This window comes from Malus domestica, chromosome 07, assembly GCF_042453785.1.
Source record: "Malus domestica chromosome 07, GDT2T_hap1".
Taxonomy (NCBI): domain Eukaryota; kingdom Viridiplantae; phylum Streptophyta; class Magnoliopsida; order Rosales; family Rosaceae; genus Malus; species Malus domestica.
In genome coordinates, this window is record NC_091667.1 from 26399247 (window position 1) to 26422017 (window position 22771).

At 35.7% G+C, this 22771-nt stretch overlaps 3 protein-coding genes across 3 annotated transcripts; 1 reads left to right on the plus strand and 2 right to left on the minus strand.

Annotated features, from left to right (window-relative positions):
• Positions 1–6879: 6879 nt before the first annotated feature.
• LOC103446935 (elongator complex protein 6) lies at positions 6880–9084 on the minus strand. Its single transcript, XM_008386091.4, has 5 exons — positions 8752–9084; positions 8479–8548; positions 7885–8081; positions 7642–7788; positions 6880–7210 (listed from the first exon to the last, which is right to left on the minus strand). Exons 1-5 carry the CDS (start codon positions 8965–8967, stop codon positions 7088–7090), a joined length of 753 nt encoding a protein of 250 aa, XP_008384313.1. The 5' UTR covers positions 8968–9084; the 3' UTR covers positions 6880–7087.
• A 1457-nt stretch (positions 9085–10541) lies between these two features.
• On the plus strand, positions 10542–13817 carry LOC103446934 (probable serine/threonine-protein kinase PBL7). Its single transcript, XM_029105845.2, has 5 exons — positions 10542–10743; positions 11314–11504; positions 11975–12164; positions 12521–12912; positions 13143–13817. Exons 1-5 carry the CDS (start codon positions 10644–10646, stop codon positions 13413–13415), a joined length of 1146 nt encoding a protein of 381 aa, XP_028961678.1. The 5' UTR covers positions 10542–10643; the 3' UTR covers positions 13416–13817.
• A 334-nt stretch (positions 13818–14151) lies between these two features.
• Positions 14152–22087, minus strand: LOC103446933 (uncharacterized). The gene is made up of 18 exons (XM_008386090.4): positions 21763–22087; positions 21135–21204; positions 20208–20828; positions 19934–20119; positions 19712–19825; positions 18992–19050; positions 18688–18754; positions 18545–18596; positions 18360–18452; positions 18177–18260; positions 17623–18041; positions 17235–17296; positions 16237–16306; positions 15540–15620; positions 15340–15441; positions 15021–15142; positions 14731–14842; positions 14152–14592 (listed from the first exon to the last, which is right to left on the minus strand). The coding sequence occupies exons 1-18, from the start codon at positions 21816–21818 to the stop codon at positions 14473–14475; spliced, it is 2490 nt and encodes an 829-aa protein (XP_008384312.1). The 5' UTR covers positions 21819–22087; the 3' UTR covers positions 14152–14472.
• Positions 22088–22771: the final 684 nt, after the last annotated feature.

Consider the following 22771-nt stretch of genomic DNA (forward strand, 5'->3'; position numbering starts at 1 on the left):
ACTCTTAACCTCTTGAATTATCCGATCACTATTACAAGTCACATTATATTAGAGACTAATCAGTAATTACAATTCTTTTTATGTTGCAACTTATATATATTCAACATTGTTAACTTTTTTACCATAAAATCATGGTGCAAAATTAGTATCCAGTCCCTAGTTTCTAATGTTTATTGACTAAGACCTTATCAGTTTTTAGATTTTGATCAAAGTCCCTAACATTAATATATTAATGAATTATATGTAAGTTACATAGTTTTTATAAAAAAAAATTAGTAATTGATTTAGAGTTTTTATACTCACACCCTTAATCACTCCTAATTAATTTTCAATTCAAACATTTCCCAAATATAAAAAATAAAATTAGAATAAGTTTGTACCCATAAATTTTTTATAAATTTATTTTTATTTTTTAATCTTATATGTATCCATTCTTAAATATACCAATTTGTTAAAAATGTACCTTTTTAATATAAAATGTACCCATTTTCTATATAAAATTTCATTCAATATTTTCTCTAATCCATTTTTTAAAAGGAAAACTAATGAAAATGGCTTGAAAACTTTGAATTTTAATCAAAATGACAAAAAGGTATTGTAAGTGAATAGTATCAGGAGTGACTTTTTAGAGTAAAAATGTCATTTTCGTTAAAAGTGAACAGTACCAGGGGCGTTTCATTAAAATTCCATTTTTTAAACTTATATGGGTACATTTTATTTCATTGATTCAAGAATGTATCTATGTCAAGTTTAATAGAAGAAATTTAATAATGTTATTAAGCCTAATATCTTTTTCTTTTTTTTTGTGTTTTTGAAAAATGTACCCATGTTTTGATACAATAATTTTTTGGTTAGTTTTGATGAACGTACCCTTGTGCGTGTGTATGTACAAAATATATTGGAACGTATAATTCATCTTTAATCTTTTTAATCTCATAATTATGGGTTTTATTTAAAATCTCATTAATATAAATAATTACAAATTTCATTTTTAATTTAAAAATATAAAAACCTACTGTTGACCCTAGAAACTACCAAGCCTACGTGGTGCACAGGCCGAGTAATCTATAAGCTAACTACGTCCTTCGGTGAATGCGGGCGTGCCAACTCGTCGGCCGAGGAGTAAATTTGTTGATGTTGCGTTGGGTGCGCGTCTGACTCCTGCGTCTTGCGATTGCGACTGAGGAAGGAACGCATCTCGGCCTCTTGGGTTCTCGAACCTGAAGACAAGGTTACTATTCTTACGAAGTTCACGAGTCGTCGTCGTCGGATTCAGTCACAGTGATGTTATTCGTCAGAGTAAACTCACGCCGAATCGACACCAAAGTGTAAGGGCACAAATACTCAAAGCGAATATAAGTTTTAATGGTGAACGTGGTTCGGCCGTCCGAATGCCGAACTCTAAATCCCACTTGGGAATATCCAATCATAAAATAACTCGGCGTGCAATGCGCCGAGCTCGATATATTGTAACACCTCACTTCGCCGAGGAGGCTAATGAGATGACCTCAATCAATCAGGATCCGAAAATCCTTCTCAACCGAGACTTGGATAGGTAACCAACCGTCCTCGCCGCAATGTTGTTGATGCCAACGGAAGATACTGCGAGACCGACTGATTCTACGATGACAGAGCTATCTATGCCGATTTAAGATATCACCGGTTGCTTCCACAGTGCTGTTGATGCCAACGGAAGATGTGTCAGCGAGAAAAGAAAAGAAAAAATCTCAAAGTTGTTGAGAAAGCTTACGCAAGGCAGTTTTGTGTTGAATTGTAGGGCTTTGAATGATGCACAGCCTCTTCTATTTATAGCAACGGCTCCCCCCAAGGTCGAGTTAAAACCCTACTCATACTAGGTCTTCTTCTCCTGATCAGCACCAACTCGACCAGTCCTATTTTCACTAGGATTGTGAACCTAGTCCTTAACCAAGCCGGATTCGCTTCCGGGTTATTAATCCTACCGAGACTCCCTATTGCACTAAGACTCGACTTGTCTTGTGTTATGACCTAGTCGACCTAGGTTTGGAGGCCCATGTGATGAACGATCCATGGCATTCTTGTCGCAAGGCCTTCCGGGCCGAGAATGATTCTATACTCGGCCCAAACTATTATTTTGGGCCCAAACACCTACATAGAAATACATTATTACATTAATGTCAAGGACTTCGATCAAAAACTAAAAACCACAAAGGTTTCAATCAAAGAATACTGGTAGTTAGGGACCACATCCAAAGTGTCCCAATATTTTATTATATGGTAAAAATAAACGTCTAAATTAGAGCTCTATGAGATTAGTGTTTCATGGTTTGAGTTCTATTGCACCACTCACTTTTAGGTTTTGATTTGTTATATTCTAGTTTGTTATTATTAGCCTTCGTGCAACATATATTTTTTGAATTATTATGCATATGTGAAAGATTTTTTTTATCATAAGCAATACGCAGCTCTTAAGATATTTTGAACGTGTTTAAAAATAGAGAAAATAATATTTAATGAACAACTGATTGAATCACGTTATTGCTAACCCAATGTAAGGCTAAGCCCACTCTCTCCCTCTTAGTGTTATCGTTTGTTCGGGGGAAAAAAAACAATCATTTGCTAACTAATTGAATCATATTATTATGCTCGTGCGAAAGGCTTTTTTATTTTTTTTTATTTTTATAAATGGCACTACGCAGCTTTTAAGATGTTTTGAACGTGTTTAAAAATAGAGAAAATAATATTTAATAAACAATTAAATGAATCACATTATTGATAGCTCATTGTGAGGCTAAGCCCACCCCTCCCCCTTAATGTAGATAATATCGTTTGTTTGAAAGAAAAAAAAATCATTTGACAACTAATTGAATTACATTATTATGCGTGTGCAAAGACTTTTTTTATAACTGGCACTACGCGTCTCTTAAGATGTTTTGAACGTATTTAAAAATAGAGAAAATAATATTTAATAAACAACTGATTGAATCATATTATTGCTAGCCCAACTGATTGAATCACATTATTGCTAGCTCATTGTAAGGCCAAGCTCACCCCTCCCCCTTAGCGTAGATAATATTATTTGTTCAAAAAAAAAAACAATCATTTGACAACTAATTGAATCACATTATTATGCACGTGCGAAAGACATTTTTTTATAACCGGCACTGCGCGTCTGTTAAAATGTTTTGAATGTGTTTAAAAATCGAGAAAATAATATTTAATAAACAACCGATTGAATCACATTATTGCTAGCCCATTGTAAGGTACTAATTTAAAATTAAAAAAATAAAAAATAAAAACAACTGTATAGGAAAAATTTAAATATTAGAAACATTGTTCGTCATTGTACATTGAATAGTAAAATATTAAAAACATTGTTTATCACTGGTAGGGCTGGAAAAAAATTTCGAAAATCCCAAACCAAACCGAAAAAGTCTCGAACCCAAACAGAAAAATCCCAAACCAAAACCATCCTGAAAAATACCGAAATTTTCGGTATGGGATTGGTTTCCAAATTCCATTTGTTCGGTAATCCCTAAAAATACCGAAGTATTCGGTTTGCTATTGACTTTTGGGTTTCGGTTCCCACTTCCCAACTCAAAAAGCAGAGCCTTTTGGCTCCCACTAACAGAAGGCACAAAATAATACTAAAAAAAGAAAGAAAAGTAAAGGCACAAAATTCAATTGGCTTTCGGTTCCCACTTCCCAACTCAAAAGAAGAAGCCTTTTGGCTCCCACTAACAAAAGGCACAAAATAATACTAAAAAAAGAAAGAAAAGTAAAGGCACAAAATTCAATTGGCTTTCGGTTCCCACTTCCCAACTCAAAAGAAGAAGCCTTTTGGCTCCCACTAACAAAAGGAGGAAGGAGCAGAAAGATGATGGAGCAGCACTCTTCGTGTTGAGAAGCAAAGAGAGGAAGGAGCTACTACTGCCAAAAGCTCTCTCAAATCTTCAAAGCTTTCTCGTCTCTAGTATCGACCCATCTCCTTCCCTATCCTCTCTAAAGCTTTCTCTGAATTAGGGTTCGAATGTGGATTTACAAATTACGGATTTACGATTTAGAGTTTTTGATTGTTTCGATTTGCATTTGGATTTCTTGATTAATTTTCTGGGGATTTCTAGATTAATTTTATGTGGATTTGGTTGATTTGGATTTATGGATTTCCATGGTCGATTTTGCTTTGCATGTTCGATTTCTTTTCTTTCAATTTCTTTTCTGCTTTGCATGCTTGATCTGCAAGTTTAAATTGAATTTATCAGCTTGTTCCATTAACAAGAAGCCAAATTTCTACCCTACTGAAATCCCAAAACCATACCGAAATCCCGAATTTATTTCGGGAATCCCGAAATTCGATATTACCTAAGGATCAGTTTGGGATCGGGATTCGGATTTTCATCCCAAAAAAGATCGGTTTGAGATTCGGAATCCCATTTTCAAGACGGGATACCATACCGAACCAGCCCTAATCATTGTACACTGAATAGTGAAATATTAAAAACACTGTTTATATGACAAAAATACCCCTATCACATTTGATGCATTATTTTGGGCTGCTTTTGAATTTTTTTTTGTTTGGGGGTATTTCTTTCCACTTATTTTTTGGTGAAGCCTGTGATGAAAAAAAACATTGTTCACTTAATTGCTGGCTTTATATATAGAGATTGTTTTTTTGTTTGGAGGGCGGCATTTATGTCCACTTATTTTTTTGTAAAGCCTGTGATCCCAAAAAAAATAGTGTTCACTCCACTGTTGGTTTTATATATAGAGATTATTATTATTATTATTATTATTATTATTTATTTCTCAGCTTTCTTCGGTTGATAACTTGTATTTGTTCTTGTAATTATCTCACGTGATGTATGTGACTTGTAATAGTTATCTTGAGTTGTTATAGGACCCTTGTACGTATACATGTTCAACATTGTCAACCTAAATATGCAAGGAAGGAAGAAGCATGTCAAGAATTACACTCGTTTGAAAATGTTCTTTTAATGACTAAAACAACTTTTGGTGAAATTAATTTTGGGCTAAAAATAGTTTTTTTTTTTTTTTTTTGAAGAAACACCAAATATGTGTTTGTTATATGAAGCACATAAAATGTTTTTCCATGATTCACTTGGATTTTTATCAATGATTGGTTTTTAAAACATTTTCAGATTTTAAAAAATACTTCCAAATGAATCCTGCGGTGTTGAACATATATTCGAAGCCAAATTGCAAACCTGTTTCGAAAACACATCTAAAATTCATAAATCCCATTTTTGCTTATGCAGTGGAAATAAATAAACAATTAATAATTAACGCATAACGAACTCTAATTCATTAAAAATTTAAAATCGCGATCAAACTAATCATTCGAGTCCAAAACACAATGCTCATGATTTTGTGGTAAGAAAGTAGAAATATATGAATTTGCAGCTTCATGCATTTTTCATGGTTTTACTTCAACGGAATGAAAAGCATATATAAATTTGATAGTTTGTAGTATAATCACAGTAAAAATGCCTGAGAATATGAATTTATCAATCCATCACCGACTACATTGTGATTTGAGATATTAGAGTGAACTAAAATTGTTCGTTGGAAGAATTCGTTTGAATAGTTCCGCAAAATTCATCATGAAAATGACATAGGTTTCCATTTCCCTCCATACATTTATTTCATGTTTCTTCCCCATTTGACTCGAGTTTGTTGGTTGTCGAGCACTTGATGAGTTCGACTTCAAGCTCACCCATCGCCGTTAATCTCCACCGTCAACCATACAAAGGTTAACGTGTCTTTTGTCTTTTATGGCATGTTTACTTAAAGGTAAAATGAGTAAAATAACGAATGAAAATTACGATCATTCCAAATGTGTTTACCAACCTTTGGGAATTAAAAATACACGTGGACCCACCTAAAATAGAGAATAATACTCATGATTTTTCCGAAATCATATTACTAAATAATAGATAATAAGAGATTATATTCATACACCTCAAATTATTTCTCCCACACTACACACCACTAAGACTTGATAGAAAAATAAAAATATTAAAAAATTAAAAATGTGTGAGAAAAGTAATTTGGGGTGTGAATATAATCTCCCTAATATTTGGATTTTGCAAGAAAATTTCGATATGGGATTCCGCTTTTTCTATCCAAAATATCCTTAATCCTTCTCCCTTCCATCCCTGATCCAAGTAAGCATGAGAGAAGAGGAAGATTATGCAGAAAATTTACATGCAAAATCCAAATTTGCAAACGAAAAACATTAACTTTGAATTCTTATATGAGAATCAAGAAACCTCACAAATAAAAAATGCAACAGAATTTCATTTACAATTATCCTCATTTCTCAAAATAGTGAACTAGGTGGGTAGTCAAACTAGAATTTTAAAAGATTTTAAAACAAATTATAATAGTTCGGGATATTTCAGCAAGAAATGGGCACGTTTCTCTTTTAATCACGTCTCCTTTTAATACGTGATATAGGGAGGGACAAACACGTCTGATATCTCCACAAAATTAGAAGGTAAATTCAAATCACATAGAAAATTAGAAGGTAAATTCAAATCACATAGCAATTATATTTGTTTATGAAAAAGAGGAATGTTGGGAAAGAAAACCTTATTGCATACGGAATCCGACTGTCCTTCAGTTACAATTGGTTCCTGATAAGAGAGAAGCAGATTCATTTGATTCTTGAGATTCTAGAAAAGCACTTCTTTACTATTCCAAAAGCACTTCCAAACATGCCCAGAGAAACACATTGGATGGCTCTGATGGTGGCACGCACTACTGACTATTGACATTGTCAGTCAAACAGCCTCACTATCATTCACCAACAATGCAAAGCAAAACAATGTGCAAATCCTCAAAGAAGTTGGGTAGAGACAGTATCTAAGCATGTGCTAATTAACGATAAGAGTCACATTCACTACCTTTTTATTTCGGTTTCAGTACAAGTTAAGATGCAAACAAAAATTTAGAAGAAATCTAGCATTTCCATTCTGAAATTAGAAATACAGCATTCATGTCCCTACAAGAGTCTCCACAGTAGTACAACCCCAATTGCTATATTCACCCACCCCTAATTTGAAATTCCTCAAAGCATATACGGTCCTCAAGTCCTGCTACCGGGATAGAAATATTCGACACTATTTTCCTTTGCTTTGAATTGGAAATTCGACACTTTGTTTCTCGATCCCTCATACCCATCATAAATCCCCCTGTTCTGAACTGTCAACTGCAACCAAGTACAACAATCAAGGTCATAACTCCTGTATCCGTGCAGCAGTGTAGGTATTATCTATAACTATTAGGATGAACCTTTTGTGAAGTAATAGAAGACTACAGCCATAACTAGCAAATCACAAGCAGCAAGGTAGCAAGCAATACAAACGGAAATAGTTCTCACAATTTTTCAATTGTTAACACCGGTTTGTGAAGATCAGAGAACAAGGATCTCAACAAAAAGGACCATGACACAAGCAACTATCATATATATGAGCACAACATGGTTAACAAAAACTAAGCAAATTATCTGTTTTTAGAACAACCAAAGACCCAAGCAAGCAACCACAAATGAGAAGAGGGGACCATACAAGAATGATGTGACAGGATATAATTCCTAGAACTCCCTATGAAGAGCGACTTAATATTTGTTCTAGCAAATACCTGCCCGTGCACATCTGAGGCTAAACCAGTGGCCAACGGTTCTGCCGTTATCAGAATGTCTGCTAGATACTCCATCTGTAAAATAAGGGTAGGCTTTGCCGTGCTTGAATAGATATCCTTGTGATTGAGCATGACTAAGGAACATCCCTGAGACAAGAAAAGGGAAATAACATAAATAACGGAACAAAAGGAGTGGAAGCATGAAAAGCTAAGAAACTGAGACGGTTGCAGCCAATGCCTTACGAATTCTGATATTAAAGTGTGGCAGTAATGCAGAAAGTCTAGCACAAGATTTGTAGATCCCTTAGCAGCCACCTCCATGAGGGAAATATCGTCAATCATAATAGTGACACAGATGTTCTCTTGAGCTAAGGCACTTATAATCTTTTGGATTTTCCCATACAAAGCAATTAGTCCACAATCACTGTTTTTTCCTTCGTCTGCATCACAATCGAATGAAATGATTTTCTCGTCATGAATTCAATGATACAAGGAAACCTGATAATTCAGCAATTTCTGATAACCAATACTAACATTCTTACACTTTTCTCTTAACAAAACCTTTATTAACCGAAAATGGAACCATGGTTAACATCAGTCCTGCATTAAATCCTACATTGTTTCAAACTAAATTGATACAGCAACCTAAAGAAGATTTTTATGTACCCGCAGGTCTCTTAGACGAGGATCATTTAACTAAATTTTAGCTACTCAGGACATGTAGATCGATAAGAACATGTCGGGGATTGCATTGGGTGGAAAATTAATTAGTAATTAAGAGTAAGCCGGGCTGAGCCGGCAAACTTAGAAAAACCATTTTATACCTGATTTTCTCACCTGGGCAGTCCATAAGCATGTCAAGAAAAAAGAATCTATCATTGTCCCTCTGTGCAGCCAAATTGCAACCCTGTATCAAAAAACACATCCGAAATTCACAAACCCCATTTTTATTATGTAATGGAAAATAATTTAACAATTACTAATCAATCTTAACCAAAAAAGAGAGTAAATGAACACAGATATTAGCAGCTAAACATGATACTATGAACTACTAATTAAAAATAAAAATTAAGCTTAATTCTTTATGCAGAGAGAGAGAGAGAGAGTTACGAGTCTTCGGAGGATGCGATCGTAGTGAGAGAAGGGGTGGGCGAAGGCGACAAAAACGACGGCGTTGGAGGTGGAGTGGTGAGGCTGAGAGAGAGAGCGCTTGAGAATGTGGTGGAGGACGAAAGCGGCGCTGGTGTCGACGCAGTCTTCGAGGAGCACAACGCGGCGACTGAGATTTCCTAGCGCTTCGTCCAATAAGCCTCCTCCTTGCTCCATCTTCGTCTTCTTCCTCTTCTTTTAAAGCACTGAGCTTTTAGGGTTTAGGGTTTCTGAATTTGTGATTTAAACGGTTTTGGGCCTTCTCAAACAGTGACCAGCCATTTCACCCGCGCTTTTTTTAGCAAAAAATAAATAAACCTATCATTTATGAAAGAGAAATAGTAAATAAATATAAAAATAAAAAGTTAATCCGAAAAATATCTTATTTAGCCAATGTGATTATATTCAAGGCCACGTATGAACATTCATTTTCAAGAGTAGCTAAAAATTGCGTGTCACAATTGTTTGCTTAACTTATCTCAATTTTTCTTTGCTTACGTTACTACTTCAATTACAAATTTATAATTTATTCATCTTTTTACACTGATTCAAGAAAAATTACTCAAATTTACGTTATAGGAATCTAAATTCTAATTAAATAATAACTTTATACTCTAATTCAGTAACCAACTAATTTAATTTACATCTACAAATAGCATCGATCCTTAACATATCAAATTTTATATTATTCAAATTATGAATCATGATGAAAAAAGTGGGTAAATAGTTGGGCTCACCGGCTGCCTAGATAGCCAACACCATCTTATGGTCCAAAGAGCAACTGACAATATATAACCAATAAAAAATAAACAAGTTAATTAACACTTAAGTAATAATTTAATTATCACTACTTGCGTCATATGATTTACAAATATAGTTCAAATTGATTGTCTCCCTAACATTACCCTTGTACAAAACATAAGACGATAATTTTCACCTTTTCTTACTAATTTTTATAAAAATACATATATACAAATTATAATTAACAGGTAAATTTGATTAAGTATTATTCATTTCAAATTACGACATGTTTGAACTTAAAAATTGCTCTTCCAAAGCATTGGTCCTGCCGCTAAAGTCATGTTGAAAATGATGTTTTTGAAACTGAAATTATTATGCATTTTTTCTAATTTTGTTTTAAAAAATTGGCCGTATTTTTTATTTAATAGTATATTACCATTCATATCTAGCTGTCCTTTGTACTTCTATTTTTTTTTCCTCTCAAGTGAAAGCCAATTATTGGGTTTTTTTTTATATTTAATCATGAGGTGTTAACTACTAAGTATTAAGATTTAATGGTATTTTTTTTCACTTGTGAGTTCTAAATTTTAAGTTCAAATATCGTAAATGACGAATTCAATACTAACTTATTCCAGAACACCATAAATGTATTGTTGTATATAAGATTGTGAAGCCATTTTTTTTAAGACAACCGTTTAAATTGTTAATTTAATTGCAGGCGTATACGTAATTATACACCCAAATCCAAATCCCTCCACATTTCAAATAAATTTAATTATATTTCATCATTTAAAAAAATATATAAATCACTAATTTAGTTTGCCAGTGGATCGCATTAGAATTATAATTGTAATCTTTCATGGTTGTCAAGTGTCATCAAGTTTTGGAGCAAAGTGATCACTTGAGCTGAGTCAAAGTAAAACAATGGAAATACAGAGACTCTGTGGGACACCATACAAATTTCAAAAGACTATAAGGACACCATTGCAAAAAAAGGGTTTTCAAGAATGAAAAGTATATAGTGGGAATGAACAGGGTCTGTCAGAATTTAACCAACTCTGCCTCTCAAGCAACACAAAGGTAAAAAATCACTAAGAGGTAGAAGAGAAGCCATGAGTTGGTTCCTGTGTTCCGGCGAGTTAAGCAGAAAAGCTGCAAATAAGAAGAAGATCAAGAAGAACAAGCCAGAAGATCAGATCTCATCAATTTCAGGTAACATTTCTGGAAACATTTTGAAGATACCATTTTTTAAGAATTTTTTACTGTTTAGATGTTTGAAGATTTGAGCTTTGTGAACCAATTGTGTGCATTTTTTTTACCGCATTGATTTACTGTTGATGAATGCAGGAATCCCATGTTTGTAATTGGTTGAATCTTAATGTATGCGATCCCTTTTGAATGTTGACATTGTTGGGAACAATGTAGGTTTGTTGTCATGTGGTATTTGGCATTCTGGGTTTGATTTACTTTTGTATTTAGCGTTCACTGTTATTGGGTAAGAGTTAGTTTCAATTTTTTATTCCAAAGTTGTGTTCTTTACTGCACTGGGTTTTCTACTGTTGGTAATCATTTTGTTTAATCAACAACAAGAAGAACAACAAAGCCTTATGCTGTATGAGTCCTAAAACGCCATTGCGCTTGTTTTTGCGCCAAACCATTTTGTTTAATCAAATCGAAGTTTTTGGATTATTATGCAATCGAAGTTTCGTTCGAATTTTATTACACAGTAAACTGTCTATGTATCGTTGTTTATATAGCTTTCCCATTTGTTCTTTTACTTAGAACAACTGAAGGCAAATTCAGGACTGTCAGTAAAGGAGGGTTCTAAGGATGGAGGCTCTGGTCACATTGCAGCACATACATTTACATTTCGAGAATTGGCAGTGGCAACAAAGAACTTTCGAGCAGATTGTATTTTAGGTGAAGGAGGTTTTGGTCAAGTATATAAGGGGCGCTTGGAGAGCACGAATCAGGTTCTTTCCAAAGCTTTGACCATCAACTCCATGAAAAATTGAACTACCTGTTTTTCCTTTTCAAAATTCTTTATGCCTTTCGTTTCCCATTCTCAACCTCACCTAAACTGTATTTCTTTCTTGTATTGTAAATTTTAAGTCTTAGAAATTAAAACTTATTCCATCTATGTACTTCCATATTTATGCTTTGATAAAATAGAATGTTGCAAAAGATGACTGAATCTATATTGTTTGGTGAAAGATTATCATTTAATGTAAAACCGGAAAATTTTACGTGTGGTGCTAAGCCTAAATCTGGGGTGGTCTCCAATTTAATAAGATTCAATTCACTTCTATCATTGCAGGGGTGTACTTGTATCTACTGTCATTGTGATTTTTTCTGTGTGTCTTAAAAGTTCGTTTGTTGTTGTATCTTTGATTTCACATACTTGGCTTGTGGTAAGAGCTGAACCTCGTTGCTTTTGGTGTAGGTAGTGGCCATAAAGCAACTTGATTCCAATGGGCTTCAAGGGAACAGGGAATTCCTCGTCGAAGTATTAATGTTGAGCCTACTTCACCATCCCAATCTTGTGAACTTAGTAGGCTATTGTGCTGATGGGGATCAGAGGCTTTTGGTATATGAGTACATGCCATTGGGATCTTTGGAAGACCATCTGCACGGTATATACAACAGTAGCAGCATTAGATGCCATTATTTCTTTGCCCGAAGTTCATAATTTTAAGTCTTGAGGTCTTTCTCTTTCTGTACTTATTGATAAATGGATGAGGACATGACATAACTGGATGTTGCAATAGACACAATACAATGCTATAGAAATCAGTACAATTTGACATTTTTAGGTCTATTTAAGAAATAGAAATCTTGCAGGCTCACAAGTTATTACCATGTCGTGGCATGTTCAATGTATCAGAGAGCATATTGTGCGGTGCTTAAGCACCAATTTTCTTTTTCTGTCTACCTTCTATTCGGTATCTTTTAACGTTGTTGATCACTTTTATCCATCGCCATATGCCAGATCTACCGCCAGATGGAAAACATCTTGACTGGAACACGAGAATGACAATAGCTGCTGGTGCTGCAAAAGGCTTGGAGCATTTGCACGACAAAGCAAACCCTCCTGTTATTTATCGTGATCTTAAATGCTCAAACATTTTACTTGGCGAAGGGTACCATCCTAAGCTATCAGATTTTGGCTTGGCAAAGTTGGGTCCTGTGGGAGATAATACTCATGTTTCCACTAGGGTGATGGGAACCTATGGATATTGTGCCCCTGAATATGCAATGACTGGTCAGCTCACATTGAAATCAGATGTATACAGCTTCGGGGTTGTTCTTCTGGAAATCATTACCGGAAGAAAGGCAATTGACAATTCCAGGGCTGCCGGGGAACACAATTTGGTCACATGGGTAAGAGAGTTGTGTCTTCTTCTTTGCCTTGGTACATTTTATTCTCTGCTTATATAGAAATGTACGAGGATTGCTCGAAACACTCAAATGAGTTTGGTATGAGGTAATACTTGCAAGTAACAACTGCCCTATTTTACGAGTGAAATCAACAATAGGAAGGACAAGCTATTTCTTGCTAAATGGCAGTCTCGACTCTAGTGAACTTTCTGCTCATAAAATCTTTGTCGCAGGCCCGCCCCTTGTTTAGAGATCGGAGGAAATTTTGGCAGATTGCTGATCCAATGCTCCAAGGTCAGTATCCGGTGAGGGGAATGTATCAGGCTCTTGCCGTTGCTGCAATGTGTGTCCAGGAACACCCTAATATGCGACCTGTCATAGCAGATGTGGTCACAGCCCTTAATTACCTTGCTTCCCAAAAGTATGATCCTGAAGCACGGCAATCACACAGCTCTAGCACCGCATCGTCCACTCCTAGGTCTAGGAGGGAAGTTTTAACTTCATAAGGGAAGACTTATTTGATACAGTTTCATCTTCGGAAGCTTGTGATGAGAGCGAGATTGTTGTCACGACTATAGGCATCACGTTGCTTTCGGGTTTTTTTTTCCCTTTCCATAATGGGGTTTTAGTTTTGATTCAAAAGTCAGTTGTTTGGAGCTCAGTAATTTGTTGGCTGTAAATGTAATGGTGCCTGTTTATCGGAATTTTGCTCACTCCGGTAGCAGGTGCAGCGGTCGCTCCCGCCTTTCCCTTTTTTCGTTGCTTCCTCCTCCGCCCCTTTCTTTCAGTCGACTTATACAAGATTCTTTGATGTACAATTGAGCAATGAGATTTTTGAGCCTATATATAAACTGGCCTCCCTATAGAATCATAGAAATATATCCAAATTATTTGATGGAAGTTTTACAGATTTTGTGAGTTTCGCGGGTAGTGATTTTCGCTTCGGTTCTCTCTTTCTGTACTCCTCGCTTTGTTCCTATGCCTCGATTTTTATTTATTTATCAAATCCAAGGGCTAAACAAAGAAGTGCACGGGCGAAAAGGAGAGTGCGGAAATCACTTTCCCTTCACTCATCTAAGCTTTGAGCCTTGAGTGGAAGTGTTTCTACGGGCAATCAAAAAACCACTCAACAAACTCAAAAGCAAAGAGATAAATCACTCGACTTGGTGTGGTGTTAGCGTACCCAAAAAACGTTGGGTCGGAAGATAAAATTGTTGGGTTTAAATAACATATTGAGAGAGATTAAAATCGAAAATTCATAGATACAATACAAGGATGCCGTCGACACAAAAATTATACACTAAACCATATATCCATATTTTTTTTTACATTTTCTTCCTTCTCCATACATTATTATTACCACTACTTAAAGAACAATCAAACAATGAATCGATAAAATTGGTTGTCTATCAAAAAATTACAGACGAAAAAGGAAACCAAAACTATAGCTCCCTGGACCGACGGACACAGAATAGCATACTACCAAGGCTTTGCACATTTGAGTATTACTATCGGGCAGCGAATATCTATACGGATATATCAGTACAGATTATGCTCTGACCTCTATTCTTTATCTTCCGCTTTAATGCCATTCGTCTCTTTTACTTGTGCTTCTGCAGTGGGGCTCTGTCCTTCACCGGTAGACTTGCCATCATTTGGCTCCTCACTGTTAGCAGGTTTTCCCTGGTGCATTCAATAGGTGATATTAACCGCGCATAATATGGAAAGATACCAGTGATCTTAGTCAAAGACCTATCAATCGTCTTCTCCTACTGTTTTTGTCACACAAAAGTTAGTTTCAAGGGTACAAGAAGAACTAACCTTGTTCCTGTCGCGCCAGCCAAGGCCAAATGGTCGACCTAGCAAACTAATCCTTCTAGCAGGAATTTCTTGTGTCAGATCTTGATTGCTTTGTACTGGTGAAGATACAGATCTGCAAAACAATCTTTTACTTCAATTTCCAACTACTGAAAGTTAAAAAAACTTTCTTATTATCTCCGCCGCAAATAAAGGAAGGACTAAATCAAGGTGGACGTGAACGAAACCAAGAATAAAAAAAGGTGATTGAGTAACTTTCAACAATGAATAAATAAGACTGCAAAGACTGTTACCGTGGAGATTGTGTTTTAATTTGACCAGATTGGTATTGCAAAGTAGCCTCCAACATAGATTCTGCCATAACAGCTCTCTTCTCCATTTCCGCAAGCGCAGCAGCAGCCTCTTCATACTTCTCCTGCAAGAATGTGTTTACAACATATAAAATAGGAACAAAAAATATTGACCAGATATTTTTTCACTCTGCAGTCGGAGAAAAGTTTGGTAAAACAAAATGCATTAAATTAGTAAACTAAAATCATACATGTGGTTCTAACATAATAGTTTTTCATTATTACATTAGAGAACGAGTCATATATGGTTTATCTATGCAACCTGAAGTACTTGAGCAGCATATCTCTGTGCTTCTGCATCTTGCTCAGAAAATCTGCGGGCATCTTCTGTTAGTCTCTGCTCTTGTTCTACTCGCATTAAGACCTGCAAGATAGCAAGTGATCTTTCAATTATACTCACAAACCCAGAACCAGAATGGAAAAAAAAAGAACTCTGAAGGACAAAGGATGACGAGAAAAGACCTGGAGCATGACACCCTCCTGTTCCTGCTTATCAGAAAGGGCTCGGCGAAGCTCAGCAACCTCTTGCTCTAATTGCTCAACCTGACATAGCAAGAGAGAATGTGTGAAGTATCTTTACTAGTAACTTTTCAAGTACAAGGACAAATAAATGGGAATTCCACACTAATAACAGAGATGTGTAGTTGATGCTATAAGTAAGCAAAAGACCTGGTTTCAGATCATATTAGCCACTCAAATTCATCCTCATAATTAAAATGCTTTGTTCGACAAAAAAAAAAAAGAAAAATTAAAATGCTTTGTTGCCTTAATATTAGATGTACCAAGTAATAAACAAGTGTTGCAGTAACATATCTAAAATTATTCACCAAGGAAAGTGGGTCCGAGCATGTTCTATTAACATCCACACACAAACTGCAAGAGTACATCTACACACATGCATCAAAATTCAAAACTACCAGAATAGAGATAAATGAAAGTGATAAAAGGAAAGCGAGCATGCATAGTACAAGCAGGAAGTAAAGATACTACAAACTAACAATCACGGAATGAAAATTGAAAAGCTAAACAGAAAAAGGTGCACTTTCAAGAAATGAAGATCCACAGTGAATGAGCTAGATTCCCAAAAGAACATAAATACAAAACCATATCTCTTTCACTGAACAAAGCTGACATGTGTATACAAGTTTCCTGGATGTACCTTGGCACTCAATTGCCGACGATTATCTTGCTTGACCATCTCCATCAATGCTGTCTCCAACTCCTCAGCTCTGGAAAAAGTTTGGAAAGACACAGAATATCAACGTCTCTTCAGAATAATAATAACTGGCTCAAGAACAATCATATTTCTTACTATATTTAATAGTTGCTACTAGAGTATAGTGTGAAGATTAGAAACAGTGGCCTAGAAACATTAGTAATGGTTGTTCAAACTGTTTAAAAATTCTTACTCTTGTGAATGTGGATGCCAGTTGGTGCGTAATTAACATAGAGATTTTGGAATAAATCTAACGAAATGAAAATATTTCAAATTAAGAAGATTATCGCTAGCTTAGAAAGCTAGTTTCCTTCGTGATATTTCAGGATTCCTTGGAATCACAAATAGTTGTTCCGTTTAACAGCGGTCAGGATAATGTTGGGAATGATCTGTAAATAGAATTAACATTAACTGGAGGTTCATAGAAGAAAACTTAAATGTCTAAGCAATCAAGTATGTTCCCAAGAAGTTTCTGGTAAAGTGGCAATGTCAACTAAGGACATTTTCACTCAAAAAAAACTCCATAGGCTCCTGTTGTTCACAATGCAGGGCAACATAGCTCAACTCGCAACTCTACCCAGATGGTCTCTAGAAGGCTACAATGAACGGTCATAGTGGTGTTTGTAGGAACTATCATACCATGGTTGGCCTCGCATACTATAATGAATGGTCGTATTTGACCCCCAAATCCTAGTTGGCCTTGAATTGTAAAGATTAATACCTACCATGAAATAATTATTAAGCTGAATTATTATTGAAATTTCTTGGATTGCATTTTTCCTTCCAACCTATTAAAATGATCTATTTTTTAAAGTATGTAACCAATGCATCGAGGACATTGAGAGTTATATTGGCATCCAACATATCAAAAAGGAATATTCTGTTTAGTGAATGTAGATTTTACAAACAAAAACCACTAACAACATCGAGGGAATATCAACCTGAGTTCAGCAGATCTTTTATCCTCCAGCAACTTACATAATTCAACCTTCAACCATACGACCTGCGGGAAGAACCTAATTTAAATCTCAAAGTTTGATTATGAGGAAAATATTTCAATAAACAGCCAAAAGAAGTTTGACCAAATACGAAATACAAAAGTAACACAACAATTATGCAGGAATGTCTTCTTCTCTTTTGTATTTAATGCAGATTAAGTGACAACCCGTACACAGGTCTATACAATGGACATAAGATGTATATATCAGCAGCACAAAGGTCAAACAATTAAGCTGGAAAAATGGCAGAACAAAATGCATCACTCCACTACTTTGCCAAACAAAAGAAGATTGTAAAGAGGGTGTGGTGGGGTTGAAAAAAAATAGCAACCTGCTCATGAAGATCTGGAACAGAATCTACTTCCCCATTTCCAGTCAGGCTAATTAGAATTTCATCTGCATTAGAGGACCCAGACTCTGAACGAGATAAATCACCATTTGTCTGTGTATTTCGTTCTGCTTTCTTTGTCTCTATTATCAATGATTTAGGATCTTGCTTAAAATTATATAGCTTTGATGCTAGACCCTGAGAATCTTTCCAAGCCCGAAGTCCCTTGGATCTTTCCTCAATAGCGACAATTACAGCTGGCCGATGTTTATTTCTCAACTCTTGTAATCTAGTTTCATTTACATTTTGGTAACCCATGCAAGCTGTCAATACCAGTTGACTGCTATCAAATGTAGAGCCAGCCAGCGATTGCAGAAGAGTAACTGCATCTCCAGCATCCTTGGTAGTAACTAGCGCAGGGCCTACACGTAACTGAGCCAAATTAAGTTTCATAAACCAGAGAAGCCTACATGCCACATAGTACATAGTACTACATTCATGTTTAGAAAAAAAATAAAAAATAAAAAAAGGAAAAATAAATTCGTTTTACCCAGTACCATATAACTCCATCAAAGCAAGTGCTGTCCTGAATAGCATCACACGGTTCCCCTCAAAAAGAAGAACGTCCCAGACTCGAAGAACTGAAGTCAATAGAAAACAATCATATTAGAGGTAGGCTATAAGAAGTACCCATAAAAGAAATGTTACTTTTAATTACAAAGACACATATAAAACCTGACCACTTTCCCATGGAAGCATGTTCATGAAAATGGTAAGGAACCATGGTCCAGTAACCCAAGCCACCTGCACTCCCAGGTAATCTAGATGGTTGACTGCAATGTGATTAAAGGTGACATTAAGTGATCGTCCAACAAATATATCATACAAAGAGAAGCATTTACTGTGTACATAATAATATACAAACCCAATTTAGGAAATCTCTCATGCACCAACTCCTCAAAAACAAGTTGATCCACCTGATAAAATACAGATCATCAGAATATGTTTAAATGCCAACCATCTGCAGCTATACATTAACAACATAGTTTCTCAGTTTCGTTAATGTACCTGAGATTCTATCATTTCCTCTGAGTAATAGCCATCAAAATAATCATCTAAGAGTCCCATCAAAGCCCTGAAAGTTTTTCCAATTTTGTAATTACACAAAGCCAAACAACTTTATCACTTCAAATGTAATCATATGCAACAGAAACTTCTAAATTTCAAGGAAAATTGTTATTCCTTTCAAAAGAAAACTCTGATCTCTGTTTTCTTCTTGCTAAGCCTCCAAAATTAAGTCAAGTAGTGACAAATAAAGGTGATTATCCTTATGTGGAAGTTAATAAGCAGCGAATCAAGTTTCAGATCTTACCAAAAGGCATTTTCTTCAGGCATGAGAAGTAGTAATAAGCCGGCAAAAAAATTCATGGCCTGCATGTAAATTAAGTCCAACAAGCATTAAATTCAGTCAGAAGTGAAACAAAGAAAATAATTGATAACATTGGTTACAACAACAACAACAAAGTCTTTTCCCACTAAGTGGGGTTGGCTAATTGATAACATTGGTTAAATTTAAAAAAAAAATAATAAACACAAATTTGAAATTGTTTATAGAGGAGCAGCACAAGAAGCTAATTTGACGCATTACAATCACTCAGAATTATTGAAGGGGGTTCAGTTACAGCTCCATCTAAGTCACATCCATAACCCTCAGTAATATGCAGACTTAATGTGACTAATAATCTAGACATTTAGAAGTCAATATATGGCTAAAGTTCTATGTGGATCACAAATTAATACTATAGCCTATAAGGCCTACATTGGCCAGATCATGTATTCATCAAAACTACTCCCTTCGCAATAAACTTGTAAACTTATAAAAAAAAACATATGTAAGATGTTATTCCTAGATACATAAATCAAACTCACGAGCATTACATTCTCTTTATAATTGTATCAATAATCACAAAAAGTGTCAGTGTTGGGAAAAAAATTACTATTTTCATCCTCAAATCTCACAGCCAATTACAGTAATGGTATCTTTACAACTTAGCAGTTACCTGAGCATAGAACATGTTCCCGAACCAATTACCTGACAGTACCCAACAGTGGGATTGTGTCGTGCATATGCGGTAAGCAAACGCCTCAAAGCATTTCTACCATCTACATCAAGAGCAGGGTGACCTGGAAATGTTCGAGGTAGATCCTGCAAATCAGATCATTGCCAATAAGTTAACAACTTTAGTTGATTATTCTTTTTAAATAAAAAAGTAGCCATACTGAAGACAGAAGCTTTTTAAATGTAGTGGACAACCTTCTCAATTTGCCCTCTCCATTTTTCAGGTACAGATGCAGGATCTGTTGTTGACAATTTGCTATTACTGTCTAATTCCGAGCTATGTTTTTCCACATCACTACCAGCATTAGTTTCAGAAGCTAGCAGATCCTGGTAATAGTTATCCACGCGCCGTGCCTTCACACCCACAAAGGCTTGCCAAAGCTGAAAGTTGGAAGTAAGCAATCATCAAGTTTACTCGTTATAATGAAATTCATGAAATTAGAAAGTAAAAAAAGAAATAGATATGCACCTCTCCCCTGAGAGCCATTGGCACTCCACCACGAACAAGAACCTCCAATTCTTCTTTCCAAGGAAATAAAGATTCTGAATCAACCGTGTCAGAAGCAACACCAGTTGCAGACGCACTCTGACTGTCACTCGAAGTGACATCTTGAACTGGGTCTGACCTTTCCACGTCATAAAACACATCCTCAGAGTCCTCCTCAGATGCTCCTTTTGGGGATCTAGCCTCTTCAATAGAAGTAAGTGGCTTCCCAGTTCCTGTGTCCTGCTCATGCTTTGATAAACTCTTCTTCTTCTTTACACGAATACTCATCAAACTCTCAATGGCATGAAGGGAAGGTCTAATCTCATTCCATATTTGAATCCCATGAGCTTTTTTGTCGTTATCTGCCAGTTCCTCCTTGTCATTATCATTTTTGGTTGGAGAACCAGAACCTGTCTTCTGGGCACTTAAATCGTAGTCATCACCACCCTTCTCCGATTTGGAGCCTAGTTCTTTCTCTGAGGCTTGAACGAGCAAGGTCTGGTTATCTTGTCCCTTTGATAATCCATCAACAGGCAATTCAGTAGACTCTGCTTGTAGTTCCAGGAAAGACTTCCACCTTTCTGATCTTTCCTCCTCTTCTTCCTGAAACGCAAGTATATTACATAGAGTACAACATCATTTGGACAAATAATTTTTCATGATGTTCTAGAACACGCTAGAATCTACATCTACACTGATTTTTTTTTCGTGATTTTTGTTGAAATACGCATTTACGGGCAATGCCTAACATATGCTTTTTACTTCATTCACTAAACATTTAAGAGTTCAAGAAACTAAGAGAACAAAATCATAAAATATGATTTTCGTTCTCTTTTCCATGACCATCAATCTTTATTGAAACCAAAACGAAACATGTTAAGATAGAAGAAAACGAAAGAAGAACAAAACCTTGTAGATACTGGCATATTCTCGGTATCGTTGTACATGCTGAGGCCTCACAGCAAATCCATAAGCATCCCTGTCCAAACACCAATGCCCGTTCATTCGAAATCTCTACTGATATAGAAATCTTCTTTTACAAACAACAAAATTATCTAACCTTAAACATTACAACACCTCCATAACAAAATCATAATAATCACTTCACAATCATATGGCAATGCAATCAGCCCAATTATGAATACCATTCCAATCCAAACCATTAAACACATGAAAATCCGAGCACGATTGTGCCACGCCTCGAGTCTTGATCCCGGACTCAGGCTCGACAATTCTAGTTCCCGGAGCACTCGGCATTGCCTCAGCTCAATCTCAATAAATTATACTACAAATCACACCACATTTCACACTAAACAATCGAAAATTAACCCCCCTCAATGCACGTTCACGGTCAAATAATCATACAAATCCTACCAAATCACACACTAATCAACATCCAACGGTTAGGATCTTAAATCACAATCAACTCATTTCTGCGAATTCAGCGCGAAGGAAGCAAATGATGAAGATTACCAAAAACCTAGGGCGGACGCGTGGCGGGAAAGGAGAGGGGGTAGCACGGAAGAAGAAGCGTTACCTCTTGTGCTCGTAGGCGACGAACGGGTTGAGCGAGACTTTGGTGGCGGATTTCATTTGGATCGGGTCCGAGGGCGCGGAGAGATCGGGTTTCGGCTCCGCGGCTGGCCCTGGATTTTCTGCAACTGAATTTTCAACTCAGCGTCTGTGCGTGCGTGGGAGAGAGAGAGAGAGAGAGAGAAAGAGAGGTGGGGAGGAGAGAGAGGGAGGGGCACATGCAATGATGGGCGAGATTGCCGTCACATTTATTATATGTGCGCCATGTCTCTAACACGGCCTTCGAGAAGAGGGAGACGAACTTATTTTCTGCAGAAGCAAGAGTAAAATAGAAAATTCAATTTTTATTTTACTAAATGGTTGGTTTTTTTGTTGGATTTTTAATTGAAATGGTTTGATTTTTTATTGAGAAATAAAAATTTGATAAATCTTTTTTTGTGTGTTGGCACCATCGCATTTTTATAATAGTGAATTAAATGGTTAGTTATTTGTTCAAAAAATTTAAATAGTTAGTTATGATAGAAAAAAGAATTGGTGAAGATTAAACACATACCAGGATGCATAAATATAATTGTTTTTTGTCACAAACGTCGTCAACACCATTGCATTAGTATAGTAATCCATGTGTTAAATTGTGTGGACAACATGGTTGATAATGTCATGATCATGTGGTATAGTAAAAGTTTTTCACCATTTGAGATAATACATATGTAAATACACATGTTAGAACGTGAGTGGATCAATAACGTTATTTGACATGTCGATCATATAAAAAAATTACTCAAAAAATAATGAATATTTATTGAAACCTTGAAGTAAATGTGGGAGCATCATGGTTAAAGACTTTGATAAAAAGAGGAAGAAATTTATTAAGGATTTTGGATGATTGGATTCACTTCTTTAATGTACATCAATGTTTAAAAATAGTTTTGAAAATGGTGTTGAATTGTTTACCTAATTTTCTTGTTTTTTCATTTAATCCCAGAAATTAAGCAAGATGTTATGCTAGGAAA

Coding starts and splice junctions, on each gene's coding strand:
- LOC103446935 (XM_008386091.4), bottom strand. CDS start 8,967: ATGGAGCAAGGAGGAGGCTTATTGGACGAAGCGCTAGGAAATCTCAGT. Junction 8,082..8,478: donor CATGCTTATGGACTGCCCAG/GTGAGAAAATCA, acceptor ATTGTGATGCAG/ACGAAGGAAAAAACAGTGAT. Junction 7,211..7,641: donor CCTCAGATGTGCACGGGCAG/GTATTTGCTAGA, acceptor ACTTGGTTGCAG/TTGACAGTTCAGAACAGGGG.
- LOC103446934 (XM_029105845.2), top strand. CDS start 10,644: ATGAGTTGGTTCCTGTGTTCCGGCGAGTTAAGCAGAAAAGCTGCAAAT. Junction 11,505..11,974: donor GCTTGGAGAGCACGAATCAG/GTTCTTTCCAAA, acceptor CTTTTGGTGTAG/GTAGTGGCCATAAAGCAACT. Junction 12,913..13,142: donor AACACAATTTGGTCACATGG/GTAAGAGAGTTG, acceptor TCTTTGTCGCAG/GCCCGCCCCTTGTTTAGAGA.
- LOC103446933 (XM_008386090.4), bottom strand. CDS start 21,818: ATGAAATCCGCCACCAAAGTCTCGCTCAACCCGTTCGTCGCCTACGAG. Junction 19,826..19,933: donor GGAGAGGGCAAATTGAGAAG/GTTGTCCACTAC, acceptor TCTGATTTGCAG/GATCTACCTCGAACATTTCC. Junction 18,261..18,359: donor CATGCTTCCATGGGAAAGTG/GTCAGGTTTTAT, acceptor TATTGACTTCAG/TTCTTCGAGTCTGGGACGTT.